At 57.4% G+C, this 24,264-nt stretch overlaps 2 protein-coding genes across 3 annotated transcripts in view; both read right to left on the bottom strand.

Moving 5' to 3' along the window:
* Positions 1-1,239: 1,239 nt before the first annotated feature.
* Positions 1,240-5,900, bottom strand: C2CD4C (C2 calcium dependent domain containing 4C). Its single transcript, XM_044947693.2, has 2 exons — positions 5,781-5,900; positions 1,240-5,191 (listed from the first exon to the last, which is right to left on the bottom strand). The coding sequence occupies exon 2, from the start codon at positions 5,152-5,154 to the stop codon at positions 3,892-3,894; it is 1,263 nt and encodes a 420-aa protein (XP_044803628.1). The 5' UTR covers positions 5,155-5,191; positions 5,781-5,900; the 3' UTR covers positions 1,240-3,891.
* A 3,752-nt stretch (positions 5,901-9,652) lies between these two features.
* Positions 9,653-24,264, bottom strand: part of SHC2 (SHC adaptor protein 2) — a 29,690-nt gene continuing 15,078 nt past the window's right edge. The window contains exons 3-13 of one of the 2 annotated variants that reach the window (XM_025292820.3): positions 23,699-23,759; positions 23,430-23,549; positions 21,651-21,704; positions 21,469-21,520; positions 21,259-21,385; positions 19,864-20,026; positions 19,234-19,291; positions 16,384-16,533; positions 14,533-14,843; positions 11,592-11,725; positions 9,653-10,351 (exon numbers count right to left, since the gene is read on the bottom strand). In XM_025292820.3, the coding sequence (XP_025148605.2) occupies positions 11,597-11,725; positions 14,533-14,843; positions 16,384-16,533; positions 19,234-19,291; positions 19,864-20,026; positions 21,259-21,385; positions 21,469-21,520; positions 21,651-21,704; positions 23,430-23,549; positions 23,699-23,759 (1,225 nt within the window). In that variant the 3' untranslated portion in view covers positions 9,653-10,351; positions 11,592-11,596. The remainder of the gene's footprint in view (positions 10,352-11,591; positions 11,726-14,532; positions 14,844-16,383; positions 16,534-19,233; positions 19,292-19,863; positions 20,027-21,258; positions 21,386-21,468; positions 21,521-21,650; positions 21,705-23,429; positions 23,550-23,698; positions 23,760-24,264) is intronic. The other variant, XM_025292821.3, reaches the window with a different exon arrangement.

Here is a 24,264-nt window from a genome sequence, read left to right as displayed (position 1 = left end):
AGAGGTGGGGAAGAAGGGGGTCCTCTTGAATCTTGTTTTATCTTTAGGGGCAGCCTGAGGCACAGTGGCCACAGTGCACACTCATGAACACACAATACACATGTGCACAGCCACACATGTTACACAACGACACTTGTACTCACACAGTTACACACATGCACAGGGTGCACACATGGAGACAAACACACACAGTGCACACAGACGTGCAAGTACATGCATGCTAACACATACGCACTCACATGTTTATGCCCACGCTGTGACACGTGTGCACACACAGCTACACTCTCATGTGCACGTGGCTACACTAACATTCACACAGTATGCACAGAGGCAACAGCACACAGTTACACATGTGCCCAGGGCGCCCATAGCTATGTGCATGGACGCATACATGACACACACACTCACACACCAGCTGCCCACCCGTGAAGTGGCTGGTGGGGAAGAGGCAAGACGGTGCCTGGTTGCCCTGGCAACACATCCTGGAACCCGACCAGGCCTGGTGAGCGCAGCTTATCTGGTGGGCTGTCAGCAGGTGGGGGTGCTCAGGACCCCAGCCTGCACAAAGCCTCCTGGTGACGGTGAGGCCCTGAGGGTCTGGGCCCCACCAGGATAAGGCAAGAGGAAAGGGCTGGGGATCAGGGCAGGAGGCAGCACCCTGTACTGGAGATCTATGCCAGGGACCAGAGTGGGGGGAGACACAACTCAGTCCTGGGGGCTGTCATGTCCCCTCCTCCTGCCCTGTTCTGGTTTCTCCCCCTGTGATGGGGAGAGAGGCATCCTGGCAGGGCTTTTGCAAGGTTTGCATTGTTGGCAATATACAACAGGCAGTCAACATATCCCTCTCAGCCCAGGGATTGGAGGCTCCAAGGCACCTGTTTTCCCTGTAACCCACTCTACCTGGTAGGGCCACCCAGTCCCAACTGGGTGCCATGACCAGAGCAGGGGGGCCAGGATGGATGCTGGTACAGGCTCTGAAGAGGAAGGGGTGACAAGGACACAGAGCAGCACAGGGCCACCCCAGGGCTGGGCTGGGGCCCCATTCTGGAGCAGCCTCACTAACACTATGTATCCTCTGGTCTGTGGCTCAGACGCCCTGTCCTCCCAACTCTGTCCCCAGCATGATGAAAGGACACTGTCCTGGTTCCCTGAGCCCTGGCACCCCATCATAAAAACCCAGTGTGGTCCTTGCTTGGGCACAGCTGCCCACCCCTCACCCCCAGAGCAGTCACTGTGCAGGAAGCACCCAGCCCTGCAAAATGAATCAATGAAGGCACAGCTGGCCTGCTTCCAAGCCCTGGGCCTCAGTTTCTCCATCTGTCAAATGGAGCAAATGCAACCCATGCCAGCTACAGCTCCGACACTCCTGAAGGCTGAGCAGTCCTGGGCTGCAGACCTGCTCTGGTCCTCAAGCACTGCCTGCCCCCCAGGGCAAGCACTGCTGGGTCCTCAAGCACTGCTGCGTCTCCCAGGTCAAGGACACCACTTCCCAAGGGGGTGGGGGAAGGTGAGGTCAACACAAGTGGGAAAAGCTGGCGGTTCTTCAAGGGCAAGCAGGGGGAAGGGCTGGGACACTCGGGCCTTCACTGTTAGCTCCCTGGTTCTCCAGCAACCTTGCATGAGTCCAGAGACCAGGCCAGGCCACAGCTTTCCACGTGCTGTCAGTAGGTTCCCTGGGACTGGAGATGGCCTTTCAGGGAGATAAATCTGCAGGCCCTGGAGTTGGGGACAGACAGGACCTCAAATGGCCTATGAGCTGAGATGGGAAGGGAAACACAGCAGAGAGAGGCTTCCTGGAGGAGGTGCCACGTCAACTAGAGTCTGAAAGCAGGTGAGTGGGGGTGGGGGCGTGGGGGTAGGAGGCATTCCAGGCAGAGAGAACAAGATGTGGGAAGGCACAGACGTGAATGGCTTGGAGCCTCCCTAGCTGCCCTCTGTCCCCAAGTGGACAGAGCACAGAAGGGGCAGCCCTGGCATCTCTCTTGCCTGTGGTTGCAGGGAGGGTATGGGTTCACATCTAGACTGAGGGTGTGGCCAGAGTGTCTCGGGTGGGTGACCAGAAGGCTAGTCTCTGCACCTGTGAGGGGGACGTTCATGGCCTCAGGGGGTAAGAGCGCTGCCTGCATGCAGCTGTCCTTATAACAGGGCATGAGGGTCCCTGGGGACATTGCCCTGCTGCAGTCCTGCTTCTGTGCCGCCCCCACGAGCAGGAGAGCCCCATTGGGTCTGAAAGGGTGGGGAGGCCTTTACGGATCTTGAAGGTTTCCGCCACCCTCCCTGGAATTCAAGGCAAAATTCCTCTCTTGTTATTAAACACCAAAGCCAGCAGAGTTCCACCCCCACATCCCCAAAACACCTTTATTGCACTAAAAACAGCATTTATAAACAAACACTTGGGGGAGGATGTCTTCAAGATGTACCCACAGTCAACTTCAAACACAGAGATATCAAACAGTGCGGGGGGCCTAGAAAATGAGGGTCCCCAGGGATAAAGCAGGGGGTGGGAGCGGTTGGGGTCAGAGAAGGGGGCGGCAAGTCTGAGCATCTAAGTCCATGCGGGGCTTTCTGTCCACCTTCTCTGCCCACAGGCCTGGCCTGGGTGGTCCCCAGGACCAGAAAGCCTGAGGGGCAGGCAGAGGACAGAGGCAAGAGGGCGCGCAGCTAGGGACCCCAGGGCCAGGGGCCTTCAGTCTTAGGCTCAAGGGCATGGGTATGTCTCACCAGGTGTGCAGAAGGGAATGTGTGCTTCCCCTCCAGCCCCAGCTCCTTCACCCCTCCCCCAGGGTAATTTGGAAACCCAGAGCTGGAGGTGGGGGGACAACTTCTGGACTGGGAGGGGCACCCAGGATCCCCACAAACCGGCCTGGTCCATCGTCACCCAGCAGGCAGCCCAGGAGGCCCTGTTTCAGAGTGTGTCATTTCTGTTTGGCTGAGCCACAAAAATCAGTTGAGGATACACATACTGACAGGACAGTTAAGCCCATGCAGCTGTGTTAGCAGCATGAAAAGCCACAAGCAAGGTCTCCCCAGCTGCCCCTTGTCCCACCCACCCTAGCCAGAACCTATGTACACCTGTGGAGTAAAAGCGGAAGCTGTCTGTTCCTAAACAGCACTTCCTGGGCTGCTGAGGACCATGCTCAGGAGGGGTCGAAGACAGGAAGGAGCAGGGGCCGCCAGCTGGTGCTGCTCTCTGGGCAGGATCTGAGCTAGCCTTCCAGAGGTCGAAGGCTCTGGACGTCCAGCAGGGCTGCAGGGCCGGATAAGAGAAGGTGATGGAGGGCTGTCCCACTTGAGGGGCAGAGCCATCATTCTCCTCTTCTTCTGGGACTTCCTCCTCAGCTGCCTGTCTTTGCCGGGAAGTGGCTCTCAGACCGGGTGGCACCCTCCTCCCTCTGACCGGCTCTCACGGAGCCTGGGAGGACTGAGGGCTGCCCAGACAGCCTAAGGCAGGAGGGGGTCCTCCCACAGCCCCATGGGGCCCCGCACTGCCTGGCACCCCTCTCTAGGGGGCGTCCGTCAGGCCTGGGGCAGGAGGACACTCGTGCCGCAGAGAAGACCTGCCTGGTCCTCAGGACCCGCAGTCTCTGGGTCTGTGGTCAACCTCTGCTACTTCCCGGCCCAGGTTCCAGAACTCCAGAAGCAGTGACTGGCTGCGGTGGGGGCATGAAACTTGGGGTATAGAGGGACTCAGCCCGGCAAGCTGGCCCTTTCTTTTCCCCAGCAGCCCTGTCTCAAGTAACCCCTGGAAAACAGCATGACTCAGGACACCCCCAAAAGGGGCCGCAGCATCAGGGCTCACTTGCAGGGTCCGGAAGGGGGCGTGGCCGTGGCCTCCCTTGCAGGACCCGGGAGGGGGCGGGGTCTCCGCGGCCCGAGGGAGGCAGGGGGTCTCTACAAGAAGGGCAGCAGGGAGGTCAGGGGCAGCTCCTTTTCCCCGAGCAGCGTGTCCCGCTTGAGGCTGCTGCCCTTGTTCACCACCTTGATCCTGAGAGCCAGCTTCCGCACGCTGGCCGGACCCAGGCCGTCGAAGAAGAAGTCCTCGTTGAACACTGGGTGGCGGCTGTTCTTGACGATGGTGCTGCGCTGCTTCTGCAGCTTGCCCGGCACGAGGCACAGGCCCACACAGCAGTTGATGCTGCGGGCGTCGCACAGCCGGTCATATAGGCCCTCGGCCGCCAGCAGGCGCACGCGCAGGCGGGCCTGGGCCGCCTCGTACTCGGCCAGGAGGCGCACGCTGCCCCGCGGGCCCATGCGCACGGCGTGCTCCGCGCGGGACGCCGGACCAGACTCCGGGCCGGGCTCCGGGGTGGCCCTGCGGTGCAGGCGGCGCCGGGCCCCGGGGCTGGTGTCCGGCGTGCTGTCGTCAGCCGACAGGGAGCCATGGCGGCCCACAGAGTGCTTGAGCTGGCTCACCTTGGCCTGGCTGTCCTGGGCGAAGCCTTTGAGCAGCGACACGGAGCGCGAGAGCAGGGGGGAGCCGAAGGGTGAGGACTCGGCCGAGGACCCCGTGTCGCTCTCCCCGCCGCTGACGCAGCGGCCGGGACTCATGAGGGTGCCGCCGGCCTCCCTGGGCCCCCCGTCCCCCCCGTTGGCCTTGACACCCCCCCGACGGCGCCGGGTGCCTGGGGAGCCCACCTGGGCCAGAGCCCCGTGCTCGCTATGGAACAGGGACTCCTTGCGCCGCGTGTGAGGGCTCTCGGCGAGCGTGGCAAAGCCGTAGGACGTCTGGGCCTTGGGCACCGAGGGCAGCGACATCGCCCCCTGGGCCTGGGGGTCGGCGTTGGTGGCAGTCTCCTCGGCCGGCCAGTCCTCCGCACTCTCGATCTGGATCACGTGCCGGGTGGCCGCCTTCAGTAGGCTCTTGCTCTCGGCGGCCAGCTTGGCGGGCAGCCGGGGGCTCCGGGGGGCGCGGCGGGGCGCGGCGGAGGCCAGGTTCTGCTCCGAGGTCGAGGGCCCCAGCTCGGCCTGCGCTTCGGGCTCGGCGGGGCCGGCGGGCAGCTTGGGGGGTATGAAGAAGTCCGGGATCTTGTCCGGCGTGAGCACGTTGCTGTACAGGGGCCCCTTGGCGGCCTTGTCCCCGCCCTCACCCCCCGCAGCTCCATTCTCCCCCGATCCCCGAAACCTCTCCAAGAACCACATGTTGGTTTTCTTCATTGGGGCGCAGTCAGGAGCCAGGAGGGATCTGCGAAGCCTGGGAAGAGAAGCGGGGGTCGGGAGCGGCAGGCCCCCCGGCACCCGGGGGCTGGAAGCAGGGCTTGCGGCACCTGCCTAGGGAGCCCTGTGGGGGCCAGCGAGGTGACGAGGCGCTGCGGCCCAGCACGGGGGCGGGGTGGGCTCGCCCCTCGTCTACCCTCCTGGAAGGAATCGCGCTTAACTTCCAAGCACCGAAGCCGGGCCTGGGAGGTGGGGGCGGCGCTGTCTCCAGGGAAGCCCCCAGGGGACAGCGGCTCCACTCTTGCCCCGACCCCTGTATTGAGGATCTCAAAAGCGCTTTCTAAAGGGGTCCGCTCTCAGTGCACAGAGAAGACACCCCTGGGTGTCCCAGCTCCGCCCCCCCTCAAGCTCCCACCCACCTGTGGCTTCTCCCAGGTTGAGGGTCCGGGTATCCGGGGTGGGGGAAGGGAGAGGAGGTGAGTCTGGGGGCTGAAGGCGCTGCGAGCCGACCCCTCCCCTCCTCTCCACCCTCACCCCCGCCCCGCGGTACTCGGCCGGGGGCGGGGGTTGGGGTGCGCGTAGGGGTCCTAGCAGCCCCCGCGGAGCGTGGCGAGACCCGAACTCACCTGCCCGGGGGCGGGGGCCGAAGCTGGCTGGCCCGCGGACACGCCGGGGTCTCGGCGCGAGGGCCGGGGGCGCAGGGACGCGGGCGCAGCCTCGGTCGGGCGGCGGCGGCACCAGCGCAGTCGGACTCATTCACCGGCGGGAAACCGCCCAGCCGGCCGCCGCGCCGCCGTATTCCTCCTAGTACGGCCGCCTTCCGCCCCCGCCTCGCCCGCCCGGGGACCGTCTACGCCGTCTGCGCAGCGCCCCCCGCCCCCCGCGGCGGCCACACCGGGGAGCCTCGCCGCGACTCGGGGGACTGAGCGGGGAGAGAGGCAGGTGGTCGCTTGGCTGGCGCCCCTGGAAACCCCAGGCTCCTGCCGCAGGTCGTCTGCGGGCCTTTTCTCTGGTGAGCATCTTTCCAGACTTACGATGACGAGTAAAAGAATAGCAGTAATAATAACCGCAGTTGAATTTATTACTGGGCACTTTCTCAGTGCCAGGCTCTTAACATTCTCGCCCCAACTCACTGTCACAAGCACCAGTGGATATGTCCATGACCGTCTCCAGTTTGCAGATGAAGAAGGTGAAGGTCTCCTTCTAGAAATACGGAACTAGCCTCTGACGCTCGGTCCTCTCAGTGCAGCCATCCAAGGAGCCGGCCAGGGTGCTACTCCTTTATTTCATGGAGAGAGATTTGTTAAGCACCTACTGGACGCTGGGGACAGTGCTGTGGCTTGGATGCAGCTGTCAACTTTGTGATATGTCCCAGGGGGAAGGAGGAGGACAGGATGACACCAGTACAGAAATACACAGGTAAATAGTAACTGTAGGCTTGATGGTTCCCGTGACAAAATGTAACAGGAAAAATGTGATTTGGTGTGAGAGGATAGTCCCCCATGCACTTCGCAGGTGGGGAAACTGACAAAGCCAAGACCAGGAGACCCAGGCATGCCAGTCCCGAAACCACGGGCATCCCTCAGGATCCCACAGGCCACCCTGTGATCTGCCAGCCCCAGCCCCCCTGCTTGCTCACAGCTTCCTCGCTCCCAGTCTCAGTTTCCCCTCTGCAACACAAGGCCAACTGACCAGTTCCCAGTCCAGCAAGATAACCTATCAGGACTGACACACAGCAGGGAATGCCTGGACCTTATTAAATTATGATATCCCAGGAGCCACCCATGTTCCAGACATGTCCCGATCATCATCGCTGGAGCTGGATGAGGGTTGGTCTGGAGTGGCCACTGGTTCAACAGCACGAGGGGGACAGGAGCCGGCTGAGCTTGAGTTGGGTGGAGCCCCTCCAGCTCTTCCATCTGACCTTGGAGTGAGGTGGGGCTCAGAGTCCCATTGTCCAGATGGGGGAAGTGAGGCTCCCTCAAGAGGCTTTTCTCAACTTTGCTCACCTAACAAACATCCAGCCCGCTACCGTTTGTTCTAGGGGCAGCGCTGGTATGGCCACATAGGCTGACAAAGTAGGCAGGTACCAATGAATGCATCACCTCACTGCCGCCTCCAGGAAGCCTGCCCTGCCTGCCCCACATCGCAGCCAGACAGAGCTCACAGAACCCCAGCTTCAGCTTTCATGAGGAGCGCGGTTACTCTGAGAAGTTATTCCATTAATGTACATCGCCCCTGCTGGGCCTGGAGCCCAGGAGGAAAGTGGTGGTGGTCTTACCCCTGCAGGCCCCCAGGATGAGTGAGTGCTACAGTGGGAAGAGCAATGCCGAGCACAGTGAGGCACCTTCCTCCACTGTCCGCACCAGCACAGGGGCCCAGGACAGCAAGCTGACCGGCTCAGGTGTCCTGCTGACAGGCTGACCTGGTTTCACTCTCCACAGGTCCTTGCCACGCTGGGGTGGGGTCTGTCCTCCCAGCTGGGTTGGGGAGGAGGCAGTGAGTTTATTCAGTAGCCCCCACCCCCCACCCAGTGCCTTCTCCCAGCCGCCTCTTGGCTCCATCTTGTCCCCATAGCACAACTCCTACTTGGGACTCTTACCACCTCTGTGCTTAAAAGGCCCCAGGCAGCTCTCCCTGGCACCAGGCTGCGCCCAGCTGTGTCCCCGACTCCACTGCCGTCTGACCTCCCTTCCAACCTCTGGCCATCCTTCTGTCCCTCAAAAAAGCTGTATTCTACACACCTGGGGCCTTTGCACACGCCATCCCTTTGGCCCAGATCTCTCCTCCTCATTCAGGGCCTCCCTGCTCATCCTCCAGAAACCCCACAAAAAAACCCACTTGGATTTCTAGGGACCCCCAAGTTCCAAGGTGCATTCCTTCCCACAGCTGTCATCATACACTTAGTGGTGACCTGCTGATGAATGGGTGTTGGCAAACTCCACAAGAGTGGGTCTGTCTTGGTAATGTTGCATCTCCATTATCCACCAGGGGATATCCACCAGGGGTCTTGGTCAATAAGAGGAAGTCATGAAGGAAGATTAAAAGATATGAGGATGGGGGTGTGGGTGCATGGACCAATCAGTGGAATGAATGATGAATGGGTGGTTAGAGGGATGGATGTGATGGTTAGGTGGACGGACTGATAAACGATGGATGGAAAAGTGGGTGAGTGAACAGATGGATAGACAGATGAATGAGTAGATGGATGGATGGATAGATGGATGATGGATGGGTGAATGGATGATGGATGGATGGATGAATGGGAGGGTGAATGGATGGATGGAAAACTGGATGATGGATGGATGAATGGAAGAGTGAATGAATGGATGATGGATGGATGGATGGATGGGAGTGTGAATGATGGATGGATGGATGGATGAATGGGAGGATGAATGGATGGATGCATGAGTGGATGGATGGACAGATAGACTGGTAGCTCTGTCTCCAGATCTCTGAAGTAAGAGACAGGGCATCAGAGTCCCCTTTCTTGCTCTGCCTTATGATCGCTTCCACCCTACTTACAGGCAGATCAGAGTGACTTTTACTTCCCCACACCCTTACCAGATCCCCCCAGGCCTGGAGCAGGGCCTGCTGACAGCAAAGAAAGCAAAGCCCCTCCCCAGAACCTGGGCAGAGATGTAACACCAACCAGTGGTGAGACTGGTACCCCCTTGGGAGGGAAGGTTCCATGTTTGTGGGAGGGCTGTGAGGAGGGTCCTGGGGAGAGATGGGGTTCTCCCTGGACAGGAGACATCATGTGAGGAAAGGTCAGGAGCAGAGAGTCGGAGTGAGCGCAGGAAGCTGGGCGTGTGGTAGAAGTAGGTGCTTTCAGGTGGATAAAGGGGCTAGAGTGAGAACTGGGTGCTTCTCAAGAAATGAGGATGAGAACCATTGGGAGACTGAGAAGCCAGACCATCCTTCAGGACAAGTCAGGAACAATTTGGAGAAGAAAACAAGCAGTGTTTTGCCAGATACCTGGAGTAATCGAGTCCACAGGTTTGTAGCATTTGGGAGATAAATTCAGGTGTTTCCAAAGAGAGGGGTGGATATTTAACAGAGAAGCTGGTGTGTGCTTTCTCTTGGGATAAAATCAAGGGTCCCAAAACGTCAGGGGACTCTGCCCCCAACTCTCTCCCCATAGCAAGGGCACACCAGGGCCTGGCTCTCTCCTCCCCAGCCCTGGGGGGGGCCAAATCTGGTGCTGCCCTGGCTTCCCTGGACCCCAGACCCCCACTTCTAGAGGACCCCCACCTCAAGAGGGCCCCCACCATGAGATGACACCCACCCAGGGAGGGTCCCCACCCTGAGGAGACCCTGACCCCAAAAGGGCCCCCACCCCAAGAGGACCCCAACCCTGAGAGGACCCCTGCTCTGAAATGACACCCACACAGAGAGGACCCCCACCCCGAGAGGACCCCAGCCCCAAGATGATATCTACCCAGAGAGGGTCCCCACCCCGAGAGGCCTCGTAGATCACAGGAGGGCTCACGTGCCACACGGTCATTCCCAGGTTTAATTACAAACAGATTCCAAGCATCCAGTCCAGGCTGACAGCTGGGAGGGAGGGGCCTCACAACAACCCCCTCCCGGGTCAGTGGGCATGGAGCTGACAGATGACCCCATCAGCCCAAGGCTTTCACCCACTTCAACACCCTCATCTGCCCCGGCCTGAGGACCCACAGCGCTTCAATTCTACCCCCAAAAGACAACTATGCGCCGATTTTTCAGGTGGAAGATCTGAGCCCAGCGGAGACGGGAGCCCGTCTGCATGCCAGGGAGCTGGGAGCCTTCATTCCCCAGGAGGTGAGCTGATGACCCTCCAGGAAGGAAAATGGTGCCCCCTGGCCTCATCGGGGACCTGGGCCAGGCTCCAAGGCGGATGGCTGCTTTTCGATATATTTTCTTTAAAGGCGAGAAAAGGTTCTGTCTTTGGTACATACATCTTCACTCCAGGTGAAGGTGGCGGCAGGCAGGGGTGAGAGAGAGGGGTCATGCACCCCGTGTCCTGGCCAGGGTGACCCATCCCAGCCCCAGGACCAGCTAGAGAAGGAAGACTCCTGAGACCCAGGTGGAGAAGGAGAGACAGCGGCGGTTCCGGCCTGACCAGGGTCCAGAGAAAGGCTGAGGGGCCCCTAAGGCCACCACAGGAGCATCGGAGGAGCGGGGACAGAAGCCATAGGCTGAGAACCATCACCTGGGGAAGAAAGTGAAGCAGAGGTCAAGGGTCAGCAGAGACAGCAACAGGAGACCTGGGTTCAGGTGTCACAGACCTCAGTTACAAGGTAGCAAAGTGACCCAGTGACAAGCCTCAGGTGGAGGGCCAGGGTTCAAGTCCCAGCTCCTCCATGGTCTTGCCCGGTAACCTCTCTGTGCCACTGCTTCTTCCACAAAATGAGAACATTGTTAACAGTGCCTGTTGGGAGTTGCGTGGGAGTTAGTACAGATGTGGGGAGGGTCTGAGCATGGGGCCAGGACACAGCAACTTCTGCATTGGCAGCGATTATTACTGCCATCGGTGTTATTTCTCGGGTCACAAACAACTCAGGGTGTAGAACACAAACAGGTCGGACCCTGGCACGAGCACATACACAGTCCATGGCACTGCATCATTTCAGGTGATCCACAGGACCACCTCCATCCCTGGAGCCCTTCCCCAGGCTGGGAACCCTGTCTCTGCCTACAGCTGGGCCTGGCTGGGGGCAGGGAGCAGGCCAGCGCTGACAGAGGGAGGAGGCAGGAAGAGACTGTTGTCATGGGGACGAGAGAGCAGCCCAACCTGGCCCAGAAGGCCTCTCAGCCTTTGGGGAAATTCCATGGCCTGTTTCCCTCCACAAGCTGAGCCCCCAGCTCCCAGCTTCCTGCCCCCTACCCCCGCTTCAGAGCCTGCCTCTGCCTCCTCCCCCAGACTGCCCTGGTACCTCGACCCCTCTGCACTCCAGTTCAGCTGCCTCTTCCCAGCCTAGACAGGCCCCCATCTCACCCCAGACCCCCCACCAGAGGCCCTAGAACCATGGGACCTGTCTGTCCCTCCCCCACTCAAGACGTCTGAGGCTCCAGAACTGATGACCCAGGTGGACCTTCTCACCCACCTGCCTTGCCTCAAATGCCAGGCCTGCTGGACCCAGCCCTACTGGGCCCACCTCCCAGGTGGCCAAACACTGCCTCTCTGAGGGATTTTTACCACCAGTTAAACACAGAGTTACCATAACAATTCAGGGAGTGAGTGCTGATGGGGACAGGGTTTCCTTTGGGGGTGATGGAGTGTTCTGGGATTAGATGGGGAAGGGGGCACAGTTCTGTGAAGAGACCCACTGAGTTGTGCCCTGTAAATGGGTGAAGTGTGCAGCATGTGCACCCATGTCAATTTTTTTTTTGTTTGTTTTATTTCAATTTTTTAAGATGCGAAAAATCTGGCACATTGGGGCCAGACGCACCTGGCTCAGGGCTCCCGCTTGACGACGCCTCGCAAGTGCAGCTCACTCTCAGCGGCTACAATGGGCTGCCCATTCTGCAGGTGATAGTCGATCAGGTGGCTGATGCTCTCAAAGAGCACGTCCTTCGTCCGCACCTACAGGGCGAGAGGCCACAGCATCAGCACTACTGGGAGAGCTGGTCGGAGAGGCAAACTCTTGGGCCACCCTAGACCTGCTGACGGGGCACTGAGTTTTCACAATGCCTCCTGTAGCTCATGCACAAGTCTGAAAACCACTGGGTCAAAGACTGCAGCCACAGAACTACAGGTGGACACATGCTTCAAAGCTCCAGCACCCAGGGGCTGTGGCTTCCTATAGTGGATTGAATGGTTCCCCATCACCAAAAAAAGATTTGTCCACATCTTAACCCCCAAAACCTGTGAAAGGGCCCTTATTTGGGAAAAGCCTCTATGCAGATATGATTAAGATGAGTTCATCCTGAAGGATAAAGAAAATGTGGTACATATATACAAATGGAATACTACTCAATCATGATAAAGAATGAAATAGTGCCAATTGTGGAAACATGGATCATCACACTACGTGGAATGAGACAAATACCACATGATATCATTTATATGTGAAATCAAAATATGACACAAATGAACTTATTTACAAAGCAGAAACAGAGTTACAGATGTATAGCACAGACTTGTGGTTGCCAAGGGGGATCAGGTTGGGGGAGAGACAGATTGGGAGTCTGGCATTAGCAGATGCAAACTATCATATACAGGATGGATAAACAAGGTTCTACTGTAGATAGAGCACAGGCAACTGTACTCAATGTCCTAGGATAAACCATAATGGAAAAGAATATTTTTAAAAATGTATATATGGAAACTTCCCTGGCTAAGAACCTGCCTGCCAATATTCAGGAGACATGGGTTCAATCCCTGGTCCAGGAACTAAGATCCCATATGCTGCAGAACATCTAAGGCTGTGTCCCACAACTACTGAAGCCCAGACACCCTAGACTCCATGCTCCACAACAAGAGAAGCCACCACAAGGAGAAACCTACTCGCCACAACTAGAGAGAGAAAGCCTGCACACATACAGTGCAGACCCAGAGCAGTGAAAAAGAAAGAAAAGAAATTCTTGAAAGAAAAAAATGTATATATGTGTATAACTGAGTCACTTTTCTGGAGAAGGCAATGGCACCCCACTCCAGTACTCCTGCCTGGAAAATCCCATGGAGGGAGGAGCCTGGTAGGCTGCAGTCCATGGGGTCGCTAAGAGTCGGACACGACTGAGCGACTTCACTTTTACTTTTAACTTTCATGCATTGGAGAAGGAAATGGCAACCCACTCCAGTGTTCTTGCCTGGAGAATCACAGGGACAGGTGGGCTGCCATCTCTGGGGTCACACAAGTCAGACACGACTGAAGCGACTTAGCAGCAGCAGAGTCACTTTTCTAGTCAGCAGAAATTAACAGAACATTGTAAATCCACTACACTTGAGTTAAAAATTAATTTTAGAAAAAGAGTAGAAAAGGATGAGTTCATCTTGAATTACTCAGGTGACCTCAAATCCAGTGACCTGTGTCCTTATAAGAAAAGAAGGACTGGGACAACACAGAGACACAGAGAGAAGCCAAGAGAAGCCCTGAGAAGCCGAAGGCACTGGGGTGATAGGTCCACAAGCCAGAGAACAAGAATTTCCAGCAACGAGGAGAAGCTGGTGGGGGGGCCTGAACCAGATCCTTCCTCAGAGCCACAGAAGGAACCAGCCCAGCCAGCACCTGGATGTCAGAAGTCCAGCCTCCAGAACTGGGACAGAACAAATCTCTGTAGTTGGAAGCTGCCCAGCTGGTGGTGGTCACTGGGAGGGCAGCCCTAGGAAACAAACACACCTCAGAAATCTTGTGGACACAGATCCAAAACTCAGAACCACCAAATCTAAACACCACCTGCATCTTAGAATGCTGAGAAAATCTCAGCAGACCCGGATGCAACACAGACCCCCCCTGGGAGGCTAACGCCACTTCAGACAGGGGACACAGCAGTGAGCAGTGTGATTAGGTATGAAGGAGGAGGTGGAGAAGGGAACTGACAGAACAGGGGCCTGGAGCCGTGGTCCCACCTGGGCCAGGCTGCACAGGAGCCACTGGCGTGTGCCCTGTTCAGGGCACGGAGCACACACAGCCCCTAGGGTGGTGCAGAGGATTCAGCTAGATGACATAAATTGTTGCTGTTGTTCAGTCTCTAAGTAGTGTCGGACTCTTTGTGACCCCATGGACTGCAGCACTCCTGTCCTTCACTATCTCCCAAAGCTAGCTCAAACTTATGTCCATTGAGTCAGTGATGCCATCCAACCATCTCATCCTCTATCGTCCCCTTCTCCTCTTGTCCTCAATCTTTCCCAGCATCAGGATCTTTTCCAGTGAGTCAGCCTTGTATTTATCACTCAAAGACATCACTGTTTGTAAGATGCATTAGTGATGATAGAATGTGGGGGGAAAGTACATCTTACAGTTGATGAAATATGGTACTTTGTAAGCCCTGAAAGGCCTTGAGATTGGAAAAGGTTCTCTAACCCCTCCAAATGCTTTATAGACTGGGAAATCCTGAAAGCTAAAATTCCTCTAAAACTGGAAAATACTTTGTAATTTTGAAGTACGTAGTAAAGGGAAACGGGATCTGTAAATATAAAGGGCTCTGTAATCTGAAAAATGTTTTATTAAACTTAAAGGGTGCTTAGAATGTGGGTGCCCCGGATCTTGGACAGAGGAGAGAGGCCCGGGCCCTTCCTGCAGACCCGACACCCCCGTAAGTCCCCTCCCCACCCCCACCACACGCAGCCTCCAGCCCCGCCCCACACCAGGCCCCTACGGTCTATCTCTGCACTCTTTCCCCCCGCATCCTCAGCACCTGCCCCCACCCCGCCCCCAGCGCCCACCTTACCACGCCCTCAGGGTCCACCAGCAGCAGGTGCTTGGGCTGCCCCCCGTGCATGCCGGTGAGGACGTACTGCCCAGGATTGGTGACGCTGTCCCGCACGAGGAAGTCCCCATCCGCCCGAAGCAGTTTCTCCGCCGCCCGACGGCTCATCTGGCCATGGTACCAGGGCTCCTGACGCAGCTGCTCCTCCGTGGGGGCGATGGGGGCCCGGCGGGTCGGGGGGCTGGGCCACTGATCCTCCACGGGAAGGGGGGCTGCCACCGAGCCAGCCGCCACAGAGCACTCATGCAGCCTCAGGGCATCCTCGAAGGGTCCTGCGAGGGTGTGGGGGGGAGGGGGGACAGTGTGGGCGGGAGGGGCCTGGGCTACGGGGACCTGCTCCTTCACCCCTTACTGGTCCTATTAGTAACTCAGTATATTCTCTTGGATTTTCTAAGCATATCCAAAGAATGAGCATTTCTTTTTTTCCAATGTGCACACCTATTTCTTTTTTCTTGTCTTGTTACACTGGCTTCCTTCCCAATGTTTATTATGCCTCTTGTTTCATCATCTCGTTCTGACTGCACTGGCCAGGACCTCCGCTACACGTGCCACCTCTTTGGTAGGCAACAGGTGTCCCTTTCTTTTCCAAACTCGAATGGAAAAGCTCCTGATGGCTTGTACAAGTTCCCTATGGCTCCCAGCAGGCACCAGTGTCGCCCTCCCTGAGACGGTACCACATAGCTCAGACACCCTGGAGTGCGCAGTGACAGCCCTGATCCCTGCCCTGGTGTGTCTGCGCTTGCTTTGCAACCCGCCTTTCTTCACTTCTGGTCCCTTGGGAATCCCTCCTCCCTAACTTCTCCAGTGATCTGAGAGAGGTTGACCCAGCCTCCAGCTCCTAAGACATGTGACTAGTCCTGGCCAATCAGCATACGCCTCTCACGCTCCTGGCCTAGTGATTGGCTGGGGGAGGTGAGACCATGACCCAAGGAGAGCAAATCTGAGGCAGCCCCAGGACTTCTTATGGGAGCCTGGCAACAAGCATCCCTTTTCGTACTAGGGTTGCTGGACCACCTGGCTGGGTGCCCAAGCGGACAGCCTGCCTCAGGAGCTCACACCTGGTGCACCTCCTTTCCCATCTGAGACATCTCTGAGGAGCCAGTGGGGCCACAGCAGGGGTTCATGTCACTGCCTAGCATGTCATCAGGCGGTGGGGGAGCGGAGCTTTGCAAACTTTGTGAAAGAAGGGATTTCCGGCTGGCTTGGGAGTTCCTCAAAGGCCTCACCTGAGGAGGTGTGCTGGGAGTGGGAAACGACCCTGCCTGGGCCAGCACGGAGCCAACACGTCCAAAGTGCTCATGCAAAAGAATGGAGTTTGATGTTGTGGGAAAGAAGGAGGGTGTTCTGGACACAAACCTCTTCCATCCGATCAAGCCCTCCCTCAGGCTAGGGGAGGGGCTTCACCATCTGCTAGATGTGGATCAGGCCTCCCTTTTCAGGCGGGATTTCTGGCAACAAGCCAGAAGGGGCTTGAGCTTCCTCTCTCAGATCATGGATCACATGAAGAGGGAGCTTAAACTCACTCATCAGACTGAGACCCAGAAACAGGGAGCTAGGCACGTCCACCCTGCAGACTGAGTCCCATAGAGAAGAGCCCACGGCATCCCCATCACATTCTTCCAGGATACGAACTAGCCCCTCCCGTCAAACTGGGGACTCCATGGAGAGGAATCTGGGTTACCCTCAGGAGACCGTAGGGTCTCACAGAGGAGGGAGTCCCAAGGGAAGCATAGCACACAGCCCATCCCCCACCAGACCACAGGTTGCTCGAGCTTGTGGCCCCACCCCACAAGCCGGCCTGCCCCCACTTACGCATGTCGAACAGATCCTTCTTGGGGCTGTCCTCGGGCCGCAGGGACTCAGGGTCGTCCAGACCCTGCGTGTTGACATACAGATGGTCCTCGTAGTCTCGGGGGCCCCGGGCGTCCGCCTGCACATAGCCATCCCCGGGCTGGGCTGGGATTGGGGAGTCAGAGGGGCGTGAGTTCAGAGGAGCACAAGGTCACGCGGGGAAGCTCTGGGGAGGGGTCCAAGAGCGGCGCCCTGCCCACGCCTGTGTCCCTCCAGGAAGCCTGCCCTTTAGCGCAGCAAGGTCAGGAGTGAAAAACCCCATGAGAGCCCAGCTTTGGGGCTGTGAGAGGCGCAGAGGTCTACCAGAGCCCCCTACACACACACACACACACACACACACACACACAGCCAGGCCCGCTAGTCTACCAGGCAGGAAGGTGGCCCAGGGACCAGAGCTTCCCAGTTTCAAGAGAAGGCAGAAACCCCGATGTTTATGTTAAATCTCCACATTTAAAAAGTAACAGCAATAAGACTCTGCTCTCCCTGTAATTATGTTATCAAGTGAGGCACAGTCGGGTCATTCATTTGCTTGTGTTCTATTTTAGAGTTTCCTTTCTGTTCTTTTCTAATTTTGTTTTGAATGTGTGAAGCATTTAAATGGTTCAAAAGCTTCAATTTCGTGAAACTGGTATCATTGGGTGAGTCTCTTCCAGGGTCCCTCAGTATTCTGTGCGGATTCTACTGGGTCCTCCCCAGTTGGCCTCTGCCCAGCTTCAAGGCCTCACCCATGGTGTGTTATCAGACTGTTGGACTTGTGCTGACCTGATAGGTGAAAAATGGCATCCAGGGGGACTTTAATTTCCATTTTTCTTATTTTGAGCAAGGTTGGGCATCTTTTCCTAGGTTCCATGGACATTTGTGTATTTTTCCCTAGATCTATCCATCCATTTCTAAACATCTCCATTTTTAATCCTTGGCAGGGAAATGATGATCTTTTAGTACACTGTGGCCAAATCCAACCCAAGGGCCTGAAGCTACAATCTCTGCTTTGTACCAGTTAAATCCTTAACCCTCATAGGCAACTGGGCTCACATACAGCTCTACCCTCTGTGGGCATGACAGGTGAGTAATCTCTCAGGGCTTCAGTCTCCTCCTCTGCTGAATAGGGAGAACAGGAGTAGCTTCTTCACAAGTAGGGGTGAAGACCAAAACCTCTGGCAGAAGTTATGATTCGATAAAATTGCTAACACCATTACAGCCCTGGGTGGTTGATGGGGGCAAAGGGGCCTTGGCCCAGCCTTCCCAGTCTGCACAGAGGAGGTGCAGATTCTCCCAGCTTTGTACAGTCACGGTGGGATGAGAAAAAAGAAATCTCAGTTGCAGGGGTCCAGAGAGTGAAAATTCCTGGACATTGGAGTTGGGGCACTGATGTATTGGTAGGAGTTCTTGGTCAGAGACTTGGGAAAACATGATATGAAGCAATAACTTCGTGTGCAAAAGCTCAGGGGTAGAAATGCTAATGAGCTTGGGGGTCAGGTGTGAGTAGCCCGTGTCCCAGAGAAATAGCTGACCAGGGCCAGATGATGGCTGGGCATCTACTTGGCACCCAGTGCCACATGTGTTCTTTAACCACAGGTGCTGGGAGCAGTAGGGTTCTGATGCTCATCAGTGAAATGCCCAGATTGTTTGGGAAAATCTTTTTTTTAAAAAAAAGCCCAACACAGATGTCAGCATGGCTGTAAGGAAACAGGCAGCCACGGCAGGGCTGGTGGGTAAACAAACTGCCACACCACGTCAGGGAGCCATCTGGCAGCTTCCCCTACTGTGACGGAGGCGTGCATGCTGTCTACAGCTCAGCATCTATGGGAGGGACACATGAGGGGAGCCAAGGGGGCATCTGCCGCCGATCAAGAGGGGACCACGTGGACAAGCAACTGCAAGGACAGGGGACTGGCACGTGGCCATTCAGAAGATCCCACTGAAGCAGCCAGAGCCCCTGAGAGACTGTGGGTACTCACAGCCTGTCCTCATTTCTTTGGGGGCTCCATTCACATAAGTGCTGAAAAGAGACACACAGGTGCCAGGGGGTAAGCTCAAGACCTCCGAGCTGGGGGCTAAGGGTATTTTAGCCTCCTCTGTCTTTTTAAATGTTGTATAACAGGATAAATGCTCACGGGCTGAAAACTCAACCATTTTGTTAAAGCCTCATGGTACCTGGTGGGCAGCTCTGTGATTTCCATCACATGGATCAGTGGCTGCTGTCCTGGGCACAGACTCTACTGAGACCCTGAACAAAGCTGAGTGGTGGACAACTGGGGCACTGCTGTCCTGGCAGAGCCCTAGAAAGTACCCGGATGTCTGTGGGCGAGGGGGGTCCTTCACGTGGTGGGGACTACACTGTGGTGAAAAGGGGGGGGCGGCAGCTGCCTAGCACTGGTGCAGGGGTGAGTCCAAGATGGGCTTTTACCTGGGAAAGCCAGGTGGAGGGATAGAGAGCACACTACTGTCCAAAACTGTGAAAGCGACGTATGTCTGAACTGACTTGAACATGCATGAAAATTCTAGAAAAACCAGGGAAACTACTACCAGTGGTTACCTGATCAGGGAGGTGGATAAAGCAAATGGGGGCAGGAGACTGACTTTTCGGTGGACGCCTTTTTATATGTTGGTGCTTTGAACCACTAACTGCAGTGTCTCTGTCCAACATGCAAGGAAACTGGTCACACAGACAAAAAGCAGATGCTGTCAAATCTCTAAGAGCCCAGGGAGTGACACGATCTCACAGGCCAGATGGAGTGACCCAAAGAGGGGAAGCGATGTGAGGGATGGTGGGGACTCAGGGACACTGGAGCAGAGTGTGCTGGACAGTACCTGAGGGGCCTACATCCCACTGCAGGCCGCGGGTGTCTCTTCGAGCAGGAGAGGCTCCCTGAAAAAAAGAGCAAGGGTCCCCCTGCAGTGTGCAGGCCCAGACCCCCAATCGCCCACCCCAACCCTCCCGTAAGTCAGATTCCAAGCTCAGCTCTGTACCCATCCCTCCCTTCTGGGCCTCAATCTACCCACAAGCCCCCAACTGCCTCTGCTGTAGCTGCATCCCCCAGCCCAACTTGGAAGGCCTGCCCCCAGCACATGCTGTTCCTTACACCTGGAGGCCCTTCCCTACACTGCTCTCTGGGGTAACTCCTATTGACCCATTAGGGCCCAGCCCAAGTTCTGCCCTGGGGACATCCTCCTGACAGGGACAGTCAGTCCCCCATGGACATTCTGGTCACCCTCCTCAGACGCCCTGATTCAGTCATGGCTGTGGTCATCGTATCAGTGTCTGAGATGGGAACCTTGTCTGGTGTGTCCGGCTCAGCAGACCTGGACAGTTTAGGGAGGAAGGAGCAGGGAGCAGGAGAGACCTTCCTCTAGGATCATGGAGGCGGGGAGCAGAAGGAAGAGCTAGGGGTTGAGCCCCAGCTCTCGGGCCCCCCTCCCCAGAGGTGTGCTGAAGCTGACCTGGCCAAGGGCACCGAGGACCCCCAGGGCACAGGGCTGTGTGAGGGCGAGCCTGGAGTCCACCAGCCCTCCCGGGGGCGGCTCCTTCCCAGGGAGGCTGTTGTAGTAGTTGTGTTCCACCTCCTCGTCGTCCCCCCAGGCCGAGTCCTCCATCCCGGTCAGCCTGCAGACACATAGCCAGCAAGAGCACGGGCCCCAGCACAAGTTGTGGGGGGACAGACGGCGCCGAGGCCCCCAGACTGAGTTGTGCACCATGGGGGACAAGCCTGACCCAGGGATCCTGACCCCTCCTCTATCTGCTGGGAGGGCGGTGGCGCCAGGAGCCATTGCTGATGGAGGAGCTAGGTGTCCCTTTCTGTCCACCAACAGGGGCTCTACACACGTCTCAACGGTTTGGCTAAACTGAGAGGGGCCTCCACCCATCCCAGCCACCTCAGCCCCACCGCGCAGCCAGGGCATGACATCAGGCTTGCACCCTGAACCCGGAAGCCTTAGGATGATGACACCATCAGCATTTAAAATGCCCTCACCCACTGGCCATGGATGGTGCCTTCGAAATGTGTGCTACAGATGCTTATCCAGGCAAGTTGGCTCCTAAGAGCAAAACAGGGGAAGCCACAGCCTGCCCCTCAGTCAGGGGCGGACAGCAGGTCTCAGGGGGGCTCCCAGAGGAGGGCTTTGCAGCCACGAGAGGGGAGGGTGTTGAGGTGGCCCCAGGTAAAAACCAGCACTCATTCATGTACTAGGGGCACATGATCCTGTGTGAAGGCCAAGGGGCAAGCTCAGCTGTACGCTGCTGGCTCTCATCTGTGCATATGGGACTCTGTTAACTGTCCATTCATTCACTCGCTACTCTAACCAGTTCCCATCTGTTCAGATATTTAAATAGCCTATCACAGGCCACTGCCTGAATTTGCCAGCCAGGAGCTCAGGATGGCTTCTACCCTGTTAAGCCACAGAACTGTCAGATGGTTAAGAGAACATCAGAAGAACTGCATCTGACACGTGAAAGTCAGATGGAATTCAGATGTTTGTGTCCATAAATAAAGATTGGCTGGCAGGCGGCCTACCGACTGCTCACACGTCCTTCTTGGCTGCCTTCCCGCTACCATGGCAGAGGCAGGCAGGCAGTCTGGCCCTTTGCAGAAGTGCCGGCCGCCCCCATGCAGACTAAGGATGACAGCAATGACAGTCACTGCCTGCTGATCAGCTCCCTGAGTCCTCTCCTCTGCTAGGACTGGAGATGTTGTTAGCCTGGCATCCTCATGGTTGAGCAGTGGGCCATGGAGGTGGGGGGCACAGAGCAGGGAGGGGGCAAGGATCCAACCCCAGGGAAGGGGAGGGGCAGGGCCAGCAGGGGTGCTGGGGAATGGGGATAGAGAGACAGGCCAGTACCTTTCCGGGGGGACGACGACCCTGGGGGGGCTGTGCAGGTACTGTTTGAAGCGCAGCTCGAAGGCTTGGCCCACGGTGCTGATGACGCTCTGGGCAAGGCCCTCACAGCACTCCAGGATGTGACAGGCTGGGGGTCGTCAGGCAGCATCAGCGGGGTCTCGACTGGCTGCGGATCCAGCCCGCGGCCCCACCCGCCCCCACTGGCCTCACCTCTCTGGTTGATGGGGTCCTTGGCCACGTAGGCCACATAATCCGCCATGTCCTGGGGAGAGAGGGCAGCAGACACAGGAGTCCCAGCAACGTGGAGGTGGGACTGATGTGCACGGGCAGGGCATCTCAGGGCTTTTGGTGACAGGGGCTGGAAGTCCACTCCCACCCATCTGGGGCCTTACCGTGTCACCACCGGACGCGAAGGAGATGGACTGCATGTGATGATTGGCGATGATCTGGCAGACAGAGACCACCAGTCATGGGGCTGCTGTTTCAGTTGGGGGAGGAGAGAGGGGCTTGGGCCAGTCACTAGAACAGGGCCACAGTGGGGACCAGAAGGACAAAGGCATGGAAGTGGAGACGTCCCCTCGACGGAATGCCAGGATGACCGAAAGCCCTGCTGGATGGGGAGCCCTGAAGCCAGGGCAGGATGCAGAGACCCACAGTCACACGCCCACATACACGGGAAGACAAACCTGCCCCAACTGGTGGACATGTGCACACACAGGCACAGACATCCAATACAGATACACACAAAGGTACATGGGCTAAAAGCCTCACACAAACTACACCCTGCACACACACACACACACACACACACACACACACACACACACACCCCTTCATTTACAGACACACACACACACAAATTCCCCACTCCAGCTGTTCAGAGACACAACCACTCACACACTCACACATACTCCAGCCCACCTTCACACCTTGATGCATCACACATTGGCCCTCACACCCTCCCACACAGACACCCAGGCACAGCACATGCACACCCAGACACTCACCACTCTCACATTCAGACACATGCCCCATGCCACCATGGAGGCACTGAGGAGACAAAAGCAGGACCCACTGGAGGCTCCTGACTCTGCACTGTCAACCCAGGCAGCCTCACCTGTGTGCTCACTTGCATCCATTTGCTCATTTGCAACATCTGCTAATCGGTGTGCTCATTTGCATGAGTGTGCTGAGTTGCGTATTTGCATGTCTGTTTGTGTTGATGTGCTCACTTGCGTGCTCAATTAGCATCTATTCACCACCACCCACTGCTGCCCTAAGTGGTCATGTCCCTCCAAGACCCAATAAGCACCAGAGATGCCCAAGCAGGGTTCTCTCAGAGTCCCCCATGATTCACTCAACCTGTCACCCCTCAGGGATACTCAGGGCTCCCCCTAACCGGCCCCTGCCCAGGGAGGGCCCCACTGGCGTCCTGCTCAGGGTTAGCCCAGTGTGTTCCAGATAGAGTCCATGCAGAGGTGGACAGGGAGGTGAACGTGCTGGCAGCTCCCTGCCCCATGGCTTCCTCCCCAGGGGCAGTCTGAGCCCCCTCCCTGGGGCCCTGGCTTCAGCTCATCTCCTCCACGCTTCCCATGCTCACACCAGACCACAAATCACAGCACTTCCTGCTCCAAACTTCTGAGGAGGATAGCAGTGCTGTCTGGAAAAATCCCAGTTCCTCACCAGGATCCTTGTTAACCTCTCAGGCTCTATCTCATCAGGTGACCTCTGCTCAATGTCCTCTCACCTCTCCACTCTGCGCCAGCATCACCACCTCCAAGAAGCCCTCCGTGATGCCCCTGCTAGGTCACAGTGCCCTGTGCATGCTCACAACCCATGCCCAGCATCACAATCCTCCTCAGAATTCATAGTTATTCCCTCCTTTCTGCAATTTTATTTTGGTTGCTTGTTTCCACCAGAAGATTCCAAGCCTCGGTCTCGCCTCCTCAGCAATGCAGACAATGGGCCGAGACCTTCTTTGGGACGCCGTCCTAGGAGCTGTGGAGTGAGGAGCAGCTCCCCTGGCCCCGCCCACTAGTCGTCCCCGTGTGACAACAGACCCTCAGCCAGGCCCTACTTGGGGCTGGGGGGGTGGGGGGGCCTGAGGGCGGGGCTGGAGGAGGCTGAGGGCGGGGCTAGAGAAGGCCGAGGGCGGGGCAGGCAGCGCTCACCTGGCGCGTGGCGGGCACCGAGAGGTTGAGGCCGTCGATGGAGATGCTGACCGCAATGCTCATGCCCGCGAAGCGCAGGTTGCTCTTGCCCAAGATTGAGGCCAGGGCCTTGTTGGGGGCCTGAGGGGGCAGACGGCACAGGGGTTGAAGGGGGCAGCCTGGCCTTCAAGAAGGTGGGACCACAGTGGAACTCCAGCTGGGGCAGATCCTGGGATGGCCAGGCGTCTCCCCCCTCACTTCCACCCGGGGACCACAGGCCCCTCACCCACCTTCTTCTTCCAGGAGCCCCGGACGCCAGGCACCGCCTCATGGAGCCGGTTGATGGCTTCCCTGTGTGGGCGGAGGGGGAGGGGGCTTAGAGAGCTTGGAGGAGAGCGGGCAGGAGCTCAGAGGAGGGTAAAGGCTCAGAGAAGGCAATGGGCTAAGGAAGGATGGGGTGCAGCCTGAGGTGGGAGGGGCTCAGAGGACAGAGGGATGCTGGGGCAACTGGTGGCCTAGACGGGGACTCCCAGGCTCCCAGAAGCCCACGCCATGTCCCCAGCAGGTGCTCTTGCCCTCAGCTCTCCCCTTCCTGCCCTTTCTTTCTCAGAGACCAGCGGACCCCTGAGCCACAGCCCACTTGAAGGCACTGGGGTCAGATTTGGGGATGCTGGCACAAACCTTGAGCCTGGACCCCAAGTTCTGTGTGACCACAGGCTGGCCAAGATTCCCACCTGAGGCATGAGAGGATGCCCTCTGCTCTGGGCCCCCCAAGACAGGGGCTGAAACTGACCCCCCAAACCGAATGGGAGAGACTTCATGAAACGGCTCATCCCTGGGGAGGGACTGGAACTTT

Source organism: Bubalus bubalis, chromosome 9, assembly GCF_019923935.1.
Source record: "Bubalus bubalis isolate 160015118507 breed Murrah chromosome 9, NDDB_SH_1, whole genome shotgun sequence".
In the NCBI taxonomy this organism is placed as follows: domain Eukaryota; kingdom Metazoa; phylum Chordata; class Mammalia; order Artiodactyla; family Bovidae; genus Bubalus; species Bubalus bubalis.
Note: the sequence above shows the minus strand (reverse complement) of the source record. Positions and strands in the feature narration are given on the sequence as shown.

Coding starts and splice junctions, on each gene's coding strand:
- C2CD4C (XM_044947693.2), bottom strand. CDS start 5,154: ATGAAGAAAACCAACATGTGGTTCTTGGAGAGGTTTCGGGGATCGGGG.